The sequence below is a fragment of the Rattus norvegicus genome, chromosome 14 (genome assembly GCF_021556685.1).
Source record: "Rattus norvegicus strain SHRSP/BbbUtx chromosome 14, alternate assembly SHRSP_T2T, whole genome shotgun sequence".
Lineage (NCBI taxonomy): Eukaryota > Metazoa > Chordata > Mammalia > Rodentia > Muridae > Rattus > Rattus norvegicus.
This window is the reverse complement of record NC_141547.1, coordinates 8,883,099-8,899,635: the sequence shown is the minus strand read 5'-3', so window position 1 is coordinate 8,899,635 and position 16,537 is coordinate 8,883,099. Positions and strand designations below refer to the sequence as shown.

The 16,537-nt window shown below is 44.9% G+C and overlaps 1 protein-coding gene and 1 pseudogene across 1 annotated transcript in view; both read right to left on the bottom strand.

Annotated features, from left to right (window-relative positions):
- The window catches only part of Hpse (heparanase), a 40,453-nt gene that overhangs the window by 3,833 nt on the left and 20,083 nt on the right, over positions 1 to 16,537 (bottom strand). Inside the window, 8 exon segments of the mRNA NM_022605.1 lie at positions 1,807 to 1,953; positions 4,018 to 4,136; positions 6,613 to 6,727; positions 9,344 to 9,450; positions 9,845 to 9,938; positions 11,247 to 11,294; positions 12,241 to 12,409; positions 14,822 to 14,995. Coding sequence (NP_072127.1) covers positions 1,807 to 1,953; positions 4,018 to 4,136; positions 6,613 to 6,727; positions 9,344 to 9,450; positions 9,845 to 9,938; positions 11,247 to 11,294; positions 12,241 to 12,409; positions 14,822 to 14,995 — 973 coding nt within the window.
- Positions 15,470 to 16,257, bottom strand: LOC148001211 (peptidyl-prolyl cis-trans isomerase D pseudogene; annotated as a pseudogene).

Sequence of the window (16,537 nt, the reverse complement as noted above, 5' to 3'; positions counted from 1 at the left end):
GCTGGAGAGATGGCTCAGTGGTTAAGAGCACTGACTGCTCTTCCAGAGGTCTTGAGTTCAAATCCCAGCAACCACATGGTGGCTCACACCCATCTGTAATGGGATCGGACACCCTCTTCTGGTGTGTCTGAAGACAGCTACAGTGTACTTATAGATAATAAATAAATAAAAGTGATTTATCTAGAAACACATTTATGAAGTTTTTTTTTCTTACTCTAGTCAAAAAAGGAAGAAGGAGGAAAGGAGGAGGCAGAGAGAGAGAGAGAGAGAGAGAGAGAGAGAGAGAGAGAGAGAAGCTGCTTCAATGCTCCAGGAGACCCCCCACCCAGCCCTGTGTGTGGTGTTTTGTTCCACCCACACGCCCTTACTAGATCAGACTGTGCTTCAGCCCCTGTGGCTGTCCGTCGCCAAGAGGGGTATCTTTTCAGAACAAATAACCTTAATTTGGAAGGTATTCTGCACACCATAAACATCAAGCCAGCCACAAGCCCTTTGTTTACAATGGTGCACTGCCTACAAGATACGTTAAGGCAATGGCTGCACAGAGAGCGTGGGAGTAACCAACCAATAACCGATCAGACTTAAGGCCCACTCCATGAGGTGGAACCCACGCCTGACACTGCAGTGGTGACCAAGAGCCTGAGACTAGATAGCCCAGGGACCGAGGGTAAAGCCAAATAATACTGGCCTAACACAAACAAACAAAGACGTGGCGATCAGAGAACTGGATGCTAGTCTGCTGTATTTACAGATCAGCGTCATGTTTGCCCATGATCGGAGAAGCTTCTGCCGGCGGCAGACAGGAACACATACAGAGACCACAGCCAGACAGTGTGTGAGAGTGAGAGGCCTGGGAAGACTCAGCCCTGAACTGAAGAGGACGTCTCCCTCAAATCCCTCCCGTCAGAGCCAGGAAACTCGCAGAAAGACTCTAAGGGTCGGGGGGGGGGGGTATGGAGGACGCCATCCCTGAACAAAGCTTATCTGAACCCACAGGGACTGAAGAGGCTGCACGGGGCCTGCGCAGATGTGCGCTAGGTCCTCCACAGGGCAGAATACGGCTTCCAATTTAGTGGCTCCCGGGCCTCCTGAGTGCGAGAGGGAGTGGGTCTCTGATTCTTGTGCTTTGTGGGGGGACTCTTTTCCTTCCGTTGGTTTGTCTTCTCTAACTTTGATGCGATAGTTTCTGCTTCTATTTTATTTCGTTATATTTTAAAGAATGAATCAATGAATGCATGCATGAAAACGTAGCCGCTAGGGTAAAGGTTAACGACGGACCGGTTTTCTCCAGTAGAGAGGCACACCCAGTCTCCCTGGGTTGGGGGCAGGAGACAACAGACACCGTTTTGGGCATTGTTTCATTTTGTTTTCTTGGGGCCTTTGTTGTTGTACTGGTTTTTTGTTTTGAGAAAGAACTTAAAGCTGAGTGGGTAGAGAGGGAGACAGGGTCTGGAAGGACTTGAGGGAGGGTGGGATATGATCAAAATACATTTAAATTTAAGAGTCGTTTTTTAAAAATTAAAAAAAAAGGACTAAATAGACTGAATGGATCTTGATACGTGAAGAAATTTGGGGTTACAGATTTTGTCCTAGGATGGCTATTAGTTGGCGTCCATACCCTTCTACATTGGAGTTACACTTATATGAATAAGTATTCACATATGGGATTTCTGAAACTTAAAAGAAAAATATTGGAACGCGACGCTTACCCCTTTCTTCCCCTCCATAAAAAAAAAAAAAGTCTCCGTTGTGATAAATGCCAATAAGCTTACATAAAGTTTGCAACCAACCAGAACATTTACTCACTTGGAAAGCAGTCCGTCAGAACCGAAAGGCTTCAGCAGGTACTTATCCACCGGTCTGCTGAACATCGGAGGCGGCAGCTTCAAGTGCTTGGTGACATTATGGAGGTTCAGGACGTACAGAGTTAAATCTCCTTCCCGATACCTTGGGCTAAACGCAAACGGGTTAATCCAGTCACGAATGTGTCCGATGCAGGTGATGAAGAATTTGAAGGTGCATGCGATCGGACACACTGAGTGCCCGTATTCACAACGGTGGCAGGACCTACGAGCATCCTTTCCTCGGATGACGTTGGAGCAATCGTGTGGCCCTATTTTGTAAACGAGAAAAGTACTGCTCTCCACACCACCACCTCCCGGGATAGGACTCTCTGCTCCTTTGTTACACGGGGCCCCAGAAGCCCATGGCCAGGGCATATGTTCATATATATTGGAAGGTTTAATAAGAATAAGATCTATTCACGTGACTTCACTGCAAACTATATAAACAAGAGCTATCCCTAGTCTTATCAAAAGGCTGAGCGGGACGCTGGTTAGAGCACTAGCTGCTTGTCTGGAGGACCAGGGTTCAGTCCTAACGTGACAGGTCACAACTGGTGTACCTTCAGTTTCAGAGCTCATGCGCTCGTCTGGCCTCCACAGACACCAGGCACACACGTGGCGCACAGACATGTGCAGGCAAACACCATGCATGTAAAATAAAAACACTAAGACGGAGACAGGCCTGGGGAGATGGGTAAGCTGTTAAGATGCTTGCTTAATCTCCAGAAACCATGTAAAAAGCTGGACACGGTGGCTCATTGCTTGTCGTTCTAGCGATGGTGGGAAGAGGGAGGTAAAGACGTGACCCCCTCGAGCTTGCTGGCCCCACTAGCCTAACAAACCTGGCAAAGTTCCAAGCCTTTGAGCCTTCCTTCTCTAATAAAAGGTAGATGGGGTTGGGGATTTAGCTCAATGGTAGAGCGCTTGCCTAGCAAGCGCAAGGCCCTGGGTTTGGTCCCCAGCTCCAAAAAAAAAAAAAAAGAAAAAAAAAAAAGAAGAAAAAAAAGGCCCTGAGGAAGGACCCCAAAGAATGTTGGCTTCTATATGCACCACATGTATGTATATGCACACATATGAACATGCCCATATATAAGAACATACAAAATATAATAATCACACAAAATAAAAAAGATAATTAAAGGGTTGGAGAGATGGCTCAGTGGTTAAGAGCACCGACTGCTCTTCCAGAGGTCCTGAGTTCAATTCCCACCAACCACATGGTGGTTCTCAACCATGTGTAATGGGATCTGATGCCCTCTTCTGGTGTGCCTGAAGACAGCTACAGTGTACTTATATATAATAAATAAATAAATCTTAAAAAGAAAAAAAGAATCCTGCCTCTGCTTCTCAAGTGCTGGGATTAAAGGTGTGATTAAAACCACAGCCTGGGGTTGGGGATTTAGCTCAGTGGAAGAGCGCTTGCCTAGAAAGCGAAAGTCCCTGGGTTTGGTTCCCAGCTCCGGAAAAAAACAAACAAACAAACAAAAAAAAACCAAAAAAAAAAAAAACAACCAAACAAAACAAAACAAAAAACCACAGCCTGGCATGTTGTTTTTTTTTTAAATGTATTCTTTTTTTTTTCTTTTCTTTTTTTCCCCACCCCCTTTTAAATGTATTCTTAATGTGTATGAGTGTTCTGCCTGCATGTCTGCTGAAGCCAGAGCATCGAATGCCCTAAACTGAGAGTTACAAACAGCTTAAGTTGCTTGTGTGGGTTCTGGTACTGGAAATTGAACCTGGGTCCTCAGCTGCTGCTCTTAACTGCGGAGCAATCTCTTCAGCCCCTATTTCAGCAAGTGTGTGTGTGTGTGTGTGTGTGTATGTTCCTGTGCACACGCACACATATGCAAATGTGCTGTGATTACAGGTGTTCATGATGGCCACATCAGGCTTTTTCTACCCGGATGGTGGATGTCAACGCAGGTCCCCATGCTTCCAGGGAACATGTCCCCTCTGGAGCAGTCTCTCCAGCCTGCTAGCGATTTTTAAAGTCAGATCCTGCTATCATGAAGACAAACAGGAAGGGATAAAAAAGAACAGGAGTCCTATTCATCAGAGCTGGGGGGGTAACCAGAATGCTGGACGGGGAAGTTATGGGCCTCCCCAATCCAGAAGGAAGTTCTGTGCCTCCCCATCAGACTGCTGTTGGGAGAAGGATGTGTCCCATACGTACTGATAGACGTTCGTGCAGTGGAGGTACACTCGGAGTTTGCTTCTGTCTGGGCCTTTCACTCTTGACATTAACACCTTGGGACCTACCAGTTTCTTGAACAGGAGAGAGAGCCAGTAATCCTAGTTCATGGGGCAGAGGGTAGGGATGGAACAGAAAACAGGTCTCTGATTATTTTCTCATTTGTGTCATAACAAGCACAGCTATCGTATGAGTGTGACAATTACCCCAGGGATTTCCATGACCACAGTAAATGGGATAAGCCCTGAGCAGAATAAATCAACCATCACACTCTCTCCAACAAGGAAACTGAAATATTGGCTAAATACATTCAAGTCATTCTCTTAGGAGTCAATCTTAGAAGGGCTGGGGACATGGCTCAGCAGTTAGGAGCAGCGGCTGCTCTTCCGCAGGACGAGGGTTCAGATCTTAGACCCTACACAGTGCTGCAGAACTGCTTGTAACTCACTTTCCGGGAAAGCAATGCCTTCTCCTGGCCTCTGAGCTCACTGGGTATGAAAGTTGGCCCACACATAAATGCAGGCAAAACACCCAGACATATAAAATAAAAATTAAAAACATTTTTAAAAACTATACCATTAAAATATCCTTAGAAAACAGATCTTCAAATGTTGTTTTATATGTTTGCTCAGTTACTTTCCGGTTTTCAAAGATAGGACACCCACACTTGGCTTCCATTGATATGGAGTAGAAGGTCAATGTCACGCTTCTTAGGGCAATGGTCATCATACCTTATGGTTTACACACACACACACACACACACACACACTCACACTCACACACACACTCACACACAGACATTCATACACAGTCACACATACACACAGACATACACACACTCACAGACATACACACACTCACACATACAGATATACACACACACTCTCACACATACACACACTCACATACTCACACACACTCACACATACATACATAGACATACACACACACTCACACATACAGACATACACACACACTCTCACAAATACACACACAGACATACACACATACTCACATACACACACACACTCACACACTCACACACACAGAATACACACACTCACACATCCACACACACATTTACACACACTAACACATACACACACACTCACACATAGACATACACTCACACATACACACACACTCACACATACACACACACACACACACACACACCCAGTCATAACACACTCTCTCACAGAACTCACACATACACAAGGTAGAACGTTGGATAAAAGGTTAAATTTCCTCATTTAGCATCAAATATAGTATGAGATGGGCAAAAATAAAGTTTTATTCATAATACCTTGAAGATTATATATGTACATACATACATACATACATACATATTTTTTGAGACAGGGTTTCACTATGTAGCTCTTTACTGGATTAGAACTCACTATAGACCAGCTGGCTGCAGCCGGCTGGTATTAAAGACATGCCCCGCCACACCTGGTTCAAGTCGTGAAGATTATGGGTAAAGTAGTTAATTATTTGAATGGTGTCTTCTAAAACAAATACACAACCCTGGCATGCTGTAAGAGTTGGACAAACTTTATAATGTTATAACATAATTTGTTGTCCTTGTTGTTGAGACATGGGGTTACTCTGCTGCCTAGGCTGGCTTGAAACATTCTGTGTGACCTGGATGGCCTTGAACTCATGGTGATTCTCCTGCCTTGGCCTCTCAAGTGGGATTATTGGCAGGAGTCACCACACCTGGATATCATAAAAAGCTGTGGCTCTTTGCTAGTAACTAGGATAGCATTTACCACTCCCTCTCTCTCCCTTTCCCTCCCCTGCACCTCGAGTAGTATGTGTGTGTGTGTGTGTGTGTGTGTGTGTGTGTGTGTGCAGGCACATGTTTTTGACAGTTTGTATGTAAGTCAGTGTGAACAACCTTTAATCCCAGCTCTAGGGAGGCAAAGGCAGGGGGGATCTCTGTGAGACAATGGCCAGCCTGAGGTACATAGTGAGTTCTAGGACAGCCTGAGTTATAGTTATAGTCTGAAAGTTCTTGTCTCAAAAAACAAAACAAAACAAAACAAAACAAAACACAAATCAAAATGCAAAAGCGTCTCCCCACACGGAGCCATCTTCCAGTCCTGGAATAGCAATTTTAGCTTTTCTTTGTTTGTTTCTTGTTTTTTGTTTTTCAAGACAGGTGTAGTCCTCGATGTCCTGGAACTCACTCTGTATACCAGGTTGGGCTTGAACTCACAGAGATCCCCCTGCCTCTGCTTCCTGAGGGCTGGATTACCACCACCAAGCCTTTTTTTTTTTTTTTTGGACAATATTTTAAAAATAATTCCTGAGTCTTAATTTCTGTTCTTGAGTCACAAAAAGAAAAGAAAAGAAAAGAAAAAGAAAAAGAAAAAGAGAAAAAAGAAAAGAAAAAGAAAGAAAGAAAGAAAGAAAGAAAGAAAGAAAGAAAGAAAGAAAGAAAGATCCGAAAGGGTTCTTCTCCCAGCCACACATGGCTTGTTACAGAGGGCTCTGACTGTCCACAGAAGGTTAGAGCAGGGCTGGGGGCAGACTTCCCTCTACTCACAGACCCAGGAGAGTAAGGTCACTTACGGGCAAGGGCTCGAAGTTTTCGTCCACTAAGTGGTAGTTGCCTGCTCCGAAAAACACCTGCCTCATCACGACTTCTATCCCCAGCTGGGCTGACAGGCCCAATTTATCCAGCCACCTGGGACAGAGTGACAAGAGCTCTCTTTAGGTTGGAAAACAAAGTCTTCCCATTCTGGTTACACGTGGATTTGTTCATCTAGGCGGGAGGAGTTGACAGGAAACGGTAGGAATGGCGTTAATTGAGAATAAGTCATTCAAATGAGACAGTGATGGGCGCACCCGCTCTCCCACACCACACGCTTGCCTAGAGTGACGTTCATAGGCTGGAGGAGTTTTCTGGAGGGCAAGACAACTTCTACAGAGCAGAATTAAATAGACAGTTCTTTATCCAGTGGTCTCAATCCTCTACCCCAAACACACACATATACACACACACACACACAGAGAGAGAGAGAGAGAGAGAGAGAGAGAGAGATAGGAGAGAGAGATAGGAGAGAGAGAGATAGGAGAGAGAGATAGGAGAGAGAGAGAGATAGGAGAGAGAGATAGGAGAGAGAGAGATAGGAGAGAGAGATAGGAGAGAGAGATAGGAGAGAGATAGGAGAGAGAGATAGGAGAGAGAGAGAGAGAGAGAGAGAGAGAGAGAGAGAGAGAGAGAGAGAGGAGAGCGCTGTCAACAGTGACATCCAAAGTCAGCCACACACAACCACAACCAAAACGCTAGGATCATCTCCTCTCTCCCCCACACCTTCGGCGAATGGCAGACTCTTCTGTCTTCTCCTCAGCTCTGTGTGCAAACACTGAAGGCTCATGTTTGACTCTGCCTCATAACATGGAAGATGGTAGGGACAAAGGAGTAAGAACGGAAGTGGGCTCCAGGATGAAGACCGGGCAGCCAGATGCCAACTGGAAGCCACCCCAGCTCCAAAGCCACCAAATGTATGCAGTGGTCACCGAGCTGTCACAGCCAGTCCTGAGGTGCACAGGTCACCCTCTGAGTGCGACGTAAGTGTTTTAGGGCTGAGCTTGAGACTCTGCAAGGAAGCTGCATGCGCACTAAGTGTCCTCAGAGCCCAAACTCTGGGAGGACTTTTATCCTTGTCCCTCCCCTCCCCACCCTTCTTTCCTCCCCTTGTTTACCTCCTTTCTCTTCCCACAGGGGTTCACGAGGGAGCTGTGGCCTCTTGGAAAACAGCAAGCTTCCTTAGAGAAAGGACTCTCACGGCTTGGACCTTAAATGGTCTCCAAAGGCCTCGGCTTACGGTGCTTGTGTGAGGCAAGAAGGCCTAGCTGGAGGCCATAGATCCTTGGGGGAAGGGGTACCCGGTCCTCCTGGCTCCTTCTCTTTTGCTTCTGATCACCCATGAGGTGAGCAGTTTCACTACCATATGTGTCTGCCATTAACAGTCTGCTTCATAGACCCAAAGGCAACAGGACCAAGTGATCTGGGGCTGAAGCCTCCAATAGTGAGCCAAATAAACCTTTCCTTTCTTACATGCTTATCTCTGGTATTTTTCCACAGTGACAGAAAGATTACACAAATTCTTTGGCCTATTTTTCAAACACAATTGTTCCTTTCTTCCCTTCCTCCTCTTCCTCCTCCTCTTCCTCATCACCATCACCATTACCACTATCATCACTGTCATCATCTTCATCACCATTACTACCACCACCATCTTCTTCTTCATCACCATCATCATCACCACCACCATCATCACCATCATCATCATCACTGTCATCATCATCACCACCGTCATCATCGTTACCATTGGCACACTGTGGGTGGATCTTGGGGCCTGTGAACCCTCTATTTATTTATTTATTTATTTATTTATTTATTTAATGTATACGAGTACACTGTAGCTGTCTTCAGACACACCAGATCCCATTACAGATTGTGAGCCACCATGTGGTTGCTGGGAATTGAACTCAGGACCTCTGGAAGAGCAGTCAGTGCTCTTAACCGCTGAGCCATCTCTCCAGCCCCAATCTTTTTTTCTTCTTTTTCTTTTCTTTTTTTTTTCTTTTTTCTTTTTTTTCGGAGCTGGGGACGGAACCCAGGGCCTTGCAATTGCTAGGCAAGCGCTCTACCACTGAGCTAAATCCCCAACCCCGCCTGTGAACCCTCTAGTGAGCTCTCTACCACTGACTTATATCTTCAGGCCTCATTTCATGTTTTTATTTTCAGACAAGACCCCTTAGTTGTCCAGCCTGGCCTTGAACTCACTCTGTAGTCCAATCAGATCTTGAACGTGCAATCCTCCTGCCCCAGCTTCCTAAGTAGCTAGAGTGACAAATGCATGTCCTCATGCCCGGCCAAACTTGATAAAAGAAATTTTATACTTGTTTACAATGGTTGTCTAGGGACACCAATTAAAGATGTCCGACACAGTTTAGCAAACCTTACATAAACGTGTATGTGTTCTCACCTGCATGTATGTCTGTGCAGCCTGTGCATACCTGGTGCCCATGGAAACTGTATGATAGCACTGAATCTCCTAAATGTGGAGTTACTATGTAGGTGCTGGGACTTGAACCCCAGTCCTATACATACAGCCAGCGTCCCTAACCACTGAGCAATCTCTCCAGCCTGGAAAACCACTTTTTTTCTAAGTCCCTGGCACACAATGTTAGGGCTCTACCTCGGAAACTGTACTGGATGCGGGTTTTGGCTGCCATTAGTGGATGCAGAAGAGCTGGAATCTGAGCCCGAAGGCCACACAGTGTCACTCACATAAAGCCAGCTGCAAAGGTATTGGACAGCAAGGGCGCTCCGCCGCCGTAGGCAGAGCTCGTCTCTCCCAACCAGACCTTCTTGCCAGGTGTCATCTCCTTAGTCACCTGAGGAACAAGGCCATTGCAAACAAGTCAATCACCTCAGTGCTGAGTGTGAATGGCACACAGAGTGTCGTGTCTCGGGGCTCATCTGTCCTGTTAGTTATAAATCCATCGGTAATCATGCAGGCCTTCGCCATTCTCTTTTATGGGCCTACTAAGGTACAGAAGGAAGAGAAGTAAACATGGTCTATGATCGTCAACGCCACTGAAAGGCCATTAGAAGGATTTCAATTTCTAGCCATCACAACGAAATAAGATCCAATACTGAGGAGGAAACCAAGGAAGGAGACACGGTGCTCACTCTTTAAAATCAGGAATAGAATATGTCAATCCATAGACATCATCAGACCGTATCGTAGAGACTGGTGTGGCATGAAAAACTGAGAAAGACTATTACCTTCAGAATTTTTTGCACAGATAGGATAAAAGTGTCCAGGACATCAGAGCTCAGAAAATCTTCTTTGGTCGCAACTCGTCCATTCAAGTAGTAGCTAAATTATTCAGAAAAAAATGACAATTTACTCCCTGCTGTTCAGTCAGTTGTGAACCTTGTTCCTCTTCATACATTTTCTCATCATTATTACTTTTAAAATGGCAGTTCTTCCAGAGAGAAAGGAACACGGGGAAGGGACTACTTTATCCAAATAACTATGTATCAGAAGGGACTACTTTATCAAATAACTATGTATCAGTTCTTGTGGCTAAAAAGACAGGCCCAGTACAGGTACTCGGGGTTACTCATTCATCGGCAAGCAACTGGTTTTCCTGTTTCTGTAGCTCATGGCTCAGTTGGCTGCGTACCTCGACCTTTGTAAGAACCACCACATTATTTAAAACATTACATTTTTGTTTAATTAATATTAAAATGTTTGTATAATGGCATTCGAGATGCCACCTGTTTATTGAACTTTTAAAAGTCAATCCCCACTCAGGCAAAAACAACAATAAATACAACTGGAATTATTTTTTCAGCATTAAGAATTCTTATTCTTGGGTTGGGGATTTAGCTCAGTGGTAGAGTGCTTGCCTAGCAAGCGCAAGGCCCTGGGTTCGGTCCCCAGTTCCGAAAAAAAGAAAAAAGAAAAAAAAAGAATTCTTATTCTTTTGGCGGGAGGTGGTGGTGCACACCTTTAAGGCCAGCACTTAGGAGGCAGAGGCAGCCGGATCTCTGAGTCTGAGGTCAGCCTGGACCACAGAGAGAATTCTAGGAGAGACAGGGCTGCACACAGAAACCCTGTCTCAAAAAACCAAAAAGGGGCGGGGGGGGGGAGGTGTGGCACAGAGACTTTGTCTCAAAAAAAAAAATCAAAACAAAAACCAAACCAACGTCAGAAAAGAATCTCTATTAAAAAAAAAAACTATTTGTTTATTTAGAGACACAGTCTCAGCCTGTAGCCTTGGTTGGCCTGGCACTCAATGTGTAGACCAGGCTGGACTTGAACTCACAGAGATCTCCTGAGTGGTAAGATGTGCACCACCAACCACACCCAACTTTTTTTAAATTTGTGTGTGTGTGTGTGTGTAAATGTGCGCCTGTAAGAGTTACACGCACATGTGTGTGTCGTGCCCTTGGAGGCCAGAAAAGGGTATTGGATCTCTTAGAGATGGAGTTACCGGTGGTTGTGAGCTGGGAACCAAACCCAGGTCCTCTGCAAGAACAGCAAGTGGTGCTTTTAAGCCCGAGCCAGGTCTCCAGCCTGTGAGCTGCCATTTGTAACTATGATTGCCTCACGAGGGCCTGGGGGAGGGCGTCAAACAAACCGACATTAATAATGGAGCACTGAGCTGTGAGTACTTACTGATGCCAGGTGAGAGAGTCAATCACTTCTCCACCAGCCTTCAGGAAGCTAGAAGAAAAGTCCCGTGTTGGTCACTTACCCTCAAACAAATGAGTGCCTCAGAAGAGCTTCATCCCCTGGGGAGGGCCAACTATGAGTCTCAGGCAGCACAAATATCTTAATCATACTTGGCATTTGCTCCAGAATCCTTGAATATTTCCTATTTTGGTAAACCATATAATTAAGCAGCAAGCTGTTTACCAATATGTGGACTACTGGGGCGTCTCCACCGGAGGAAAGGGGTTCCGCTTTCTTGCCGAGAGAGCAGCGAAAGCTAAGAAGGAAACCCCTGTCCCTCAGAGCTGAAGCCAGAGTCAGACCAAACAGGCTGATAGGAGACTCTAGGACATACATACAGCCCATAGCAATACCCTGCTCACGCCTGACAGAAGGCACATGCTCGACTACCTCTTCCTAGGACACTTTGGCTATTGTCAACAAATTTGGGACCATCTAATCTCAGTTCAGCGGGCTAAGTTCAAGTACACATTAATTTAAGCATTAAAAATAAAATAAGAAGGCTTCAAGTGGTGATGGCCTATACCTTTAATCCCAGAATCCAGGAGGCAGAGACAGGTGAATCTCTGAGTTCTAAGCCATCCTGGTCTATATAATCAGTTCCAGGACAGCCTGGAACTCTAACTTGAAAAACCAAGAGAAAAGGAGGAGAAGGAGGAAGTGGAGAAGGAGGAAGTGGAGGAGGAGGAGGAGGATGAAGAGGAAGAAGAGGAGGAGGAAGAGGAGGAGGAGGAAGAAGAGGAGGAGGAGGAAGAAGAGGAAGAGGAGGAAGAGGAGGAAGAGGAGGAAGAGGAAGAAGAAGAGGAGGAGGAGGAGGAGGAGGAGGAGGAGGAGGAGGAGGAGAAGAAGAAGAAGAAGAAGAAGAAGAAGAAGAAGAAGAAGAAGAAGAAGAAGAAGAAGAAGAAGAAGAAATTAGTTGTACACCCCCAGTTCCTACCTTCTCAGCAGCTTAACTGTCTTCCCTCGAGGCTGACCAATGTCAGGACCATAGAGTTTTGCGTTTTGGAAAGCTGACTTTTGTAGAAGTTTATGCAACTCCACAAAGTCTTCTCCTAGCTGCAACCCATCGATGGAAATCTGAGCTTTCTTCCAGAAACTGTTGGGCTCTGAAAGACAGCAAGTCTCACACTCACCTCTCACCTGAACATTCTTTCTTTCAACACAAGCCTACAGCAACAAAACATTGTTCAAACTATAAAACCTAGAATCAAAAGTCAAGAAGAGTTATTAAAGACAAGAGCTTGGGGCTGGAGAGATGGCTCGGTGATTAAGAGCACTGACTGCTCTTCCAGAGGTCCTGAGTTCAAATCCCAGCAATCACATGGTGGTTCATGACCATCTGTAATGAGATCTGAGGCCCTCTACTGGTGTGTCTGAAGACAGTTAAAGTGTACTCATATATATGATAAATAAATAAATTTAAAAAAAAAAGACAAGAGCTTGGAAACCAACATTTGGGTCATGGCATGAGGGTGGGGTAAACAAATTCAAGTTACTAGTAGAGATGTTAAGCATTTGGAAAGTAGGTTACCTCCAGGATTTATAGCCTGATTTTTATTTATTCCCTTACAAAGAACAAGAGAAAAACGAGGGCTAGGGACATTGTGCAATTGGTAAAATACCAGCCTTGCAAGCAGGGGTCCTGAATTTGAACCCCCAGACTCCATGTAAAAAAGCCAGACATGGTGGCTCATTTGTAAACCTAGCACTGGAGAGGCAGAGGCAAGAGGACCTCTGTGGCGTGCTCTCCCGCCAGCCTAGTCTACAAGGTGAGTTCCAAGGTGAGTGAGAGACCACAGCTTGCTCACACCCAAGGAATGACACTTTAGGGTGTTCTCTGGCCTTTGATGTTCATGCATATAAGCATAGCAGACAAGCATGTAAACACACACACACACACACACACACACAGAGAGAGAGAGAGAGAGAGAGAGAGAGAGAGAGAGAGAGAGAGAGAGAGAGAGAAAGAAAACAAGAAATGAAAAGAACAGGCAGGGAGAAAACTATTATGTGTAGAACAGTGTCTGTCCGAACAGCGTGTGTTCATCAGATGATGGCGTTTTTGTCTTTGGGCCTCACATTTAGCTTTTCGACTGATGCATGGGAAATTCTTCTACAAATATTTTGAATAAATCTGACTAATCATTAACGTGTTAGGTAGAACTTATACGTTCCTTGGGGCTGGAGAGATGGCTCCACGGTGAAGAACACAGGCTGAACACAGGCTGTTCTTTCATTTGGCCTGGACCCACCTGGTGGCTCGCAACTCTCTATAATCTACGCTGGAAACTTCCAGACAGCTTGAGCATGAAGTGGAAGTTGGAATGTGGTCGGGAGTGTAGTAAGTACTTTCTGCTGCAATGACTGAAAGCAGCTTGTGGAAGAAATAATTTATATTGCTTATTGTTTTAAAGGATATGTTTTATAGTGACCAACTCAGGAAGCTGAGACAGGGAGAGAGAGAGAGAGAGAGAGAGAGAGAGAGAGAGAGAGAGAGAGAGAGAGAGAGAGAGAGAGAGAGAGAGAGAGAGAGAGAGAGAGAGAGAGAGAGAGAGAGAGAGAGAGAGAGAGAGAGATGAGGTTATAAACCCTCAAAGCCAGCTCACAGTAAACACTTCCTCTAGCTAGCAAGGCCACACTACCTCCCCCAACCCTTCTTCCAGTAAAAGACCCAGTCTGCGTATACCTCAGCCTACGGGGACATTTCTCATTCAAACCGCCATGTGGAGATTGCGTGACAGACTGAAAAACAAATGCAAGGGAGGGGGAAAATCAAACTGCCAACCTCACCGTTTAAACAAGTCCATTGTGCTAAGCACAAGAGGTTTAAAGGACTGCAGTGCTTATGGGAATGTGGGAGGAAGCCCAGAGCGATGGCTCCTGTAGGTTTTCTCATCTCATGACTACATGAAGGTGTGCCAATGAGATAGTCTGGCTGGTGAAGCATTTCAGAGAACACACAGAGCCGGAAGGACAGAACCAACCTCGAGAAACTGTCCTCTGACCTATTCATGGGTCTTCTGTGGCATGTGACCGTCCCCTATCACATATATCATATATATGATGACGACAACGACGATGATGTGATGATGATGATGATGCACATTTGAAAAAAGAAAGGAAGAAAGAAAAGGCAGACAGACAGACACATAACCAACACCACCAGCATTTAGGGTAGCAGTTAACAAAGTGCTTGTTGTCGAAAGCAAGAAGGCCTTAGTTCATATCCCTAGGACCCACATGAAATGCTTGGTGTAGTAGTGTGCCTGTAACCCAGCAACGGCTGGGAGGGACAGACAGAAATCCCAGGGCTCAGTAGCCAAAAACAACAACAAACAAACAAACAAACAATCAAAAAACCAAAAACAAAAAAAAACAAAACCAAAAACAAAAAACAAAAACAAAAAACCCAAACAAACAAACAAACAAAAAAAAACTGCCTCAAAAAATAAGGTGGGGACTGATGGAATATAAAAACAGAAAATGCATTTATGAATGAAATGTTCCCGGATACATACCGTTGCCCAGTTCCCAGGAGATGTTATAACCCTTGGAAGAGCAGTAGTTGAGGAGAAGCTGGGCGTTGGAGCTGTTCCACCGCAAGTCTGGGGTTCTTAGTAACGCATTTAGACCAAAGATCAGGTCTAACCTCGAGCACTTAGCAAAACTGTAGAGCATGTCCACCGAGCTTCCTAAAAGACAAATGGTGGCATTTAGTGACGTTGGCGCCACAGTGAAGACTTCCTCCCAGCTTGCTCTTCACGAGTTTTCTTTATATTGTTCAGTCGAAGGAACCCTATTCCTAATAAATGACTGTCGCTATGCCTAGGCGGTGACACAACTGGACAAGCAATAAAGCAAAGGGAAGCCTGAGCTGGGGTTGGAGCTCGGATGGTAGCGTAGTTGGCTAATGTGTGGGAAGCTGAGGATTCCATTCAGGTCTCAGACCCACTGTCCAGACGAGGATGACCTTTCACTTTTTTTTCTTTTGTATTTCATAACATTTGATTAAGAAGGAACCTATGTCAGCACCTCTATGTAAACAATGATCAAAGGACACATCAGGGATCATGTAGACAGTAATATACATTGTATATACATTGTATAGTATACAATATACATTGTCTTTTATATAATCAATGTAACATATAATAGTTAAGGAAACTTTAATCTTTATTAAGCAAACATCTTTGCATACACTGCCCCTCTCTCTCTCTCTCTCTCTCTCTCTCTCTCTCTCTCTCTCTCTCTCCTCTCTCTCTCTCTCTCTTTTTACACTGCCTCTCTTTATCTTTCTGTGCCTTTATCATTTGTTTGGCTTTAAGCAATTCTGCTGGGATAGCTTTATCTCCTGGGCTACCCCATGCACCTTAAGATTAGCCAATGCTTGATCATATTCTGTTAATCCTGCATCCTTGTGCTTTCCGTACAGTGCTTTAGTATTTGAAGGGTCCACTTCAAGAGCCTCCAAGCAACTGTCAATTACCCTCTGCCAATCTGACATCCTCAACTGACAAGCACCAATATTCAGCCGCACACAACTTAAGGCTACAGGCTGCAGTCTGGACAGCTCTGCTTTCTCAATAACAGCCTTTGAATATCCACGTACCTTAAAACCTTCGCATATTTTTTAATGGCCATCTCCCAGTTCTGAGACTTGAAAAAAGTATTTCCAATTTTTTTAAGTCTTCAGATATTAATAAAATTTTATCTACATCTTCTAAGTCTATATCTGCATCCTCAGGGAAATCTGGATGACTGTCCCCAGAGCCGTCTTTGGGGAATATTCCCCAGTCATCCCCTTCTTTCAATTCTCCACATTCTGCAATAACAGAGTTTGGCAGATTCTTCACCATTCACTTCTCCATTTTCAAGCATCCTTGCCACACCTAGCCCTTTTATTACTTGACCAAATACCACATGTTTCCCATCCACATGAGGAGTTGGACCTGTTGTGATGAAGAACTGAGAACCATTTGTATTGGGACCTGCACTTGCTATGCTCGGCAAACCCTCCCGGTCCTGCTTATAATGAAAATTCTCATCTTCAAATTTTTCACCATAAATACTTTCTCCACCTGTCCCAATCCGATTTGAGAAGGCTCCAGCCTGAATCATGAATTTCTTTTTTTTTTTTTTTTTTTTTTGGTTCTTCTTTTTTTCGGAGCTGGGGACCGAACCCAGGGCCTTGCGCTTCCTAGGCAAGTGCTCTACCACTGAGCTAAATCCCCAGC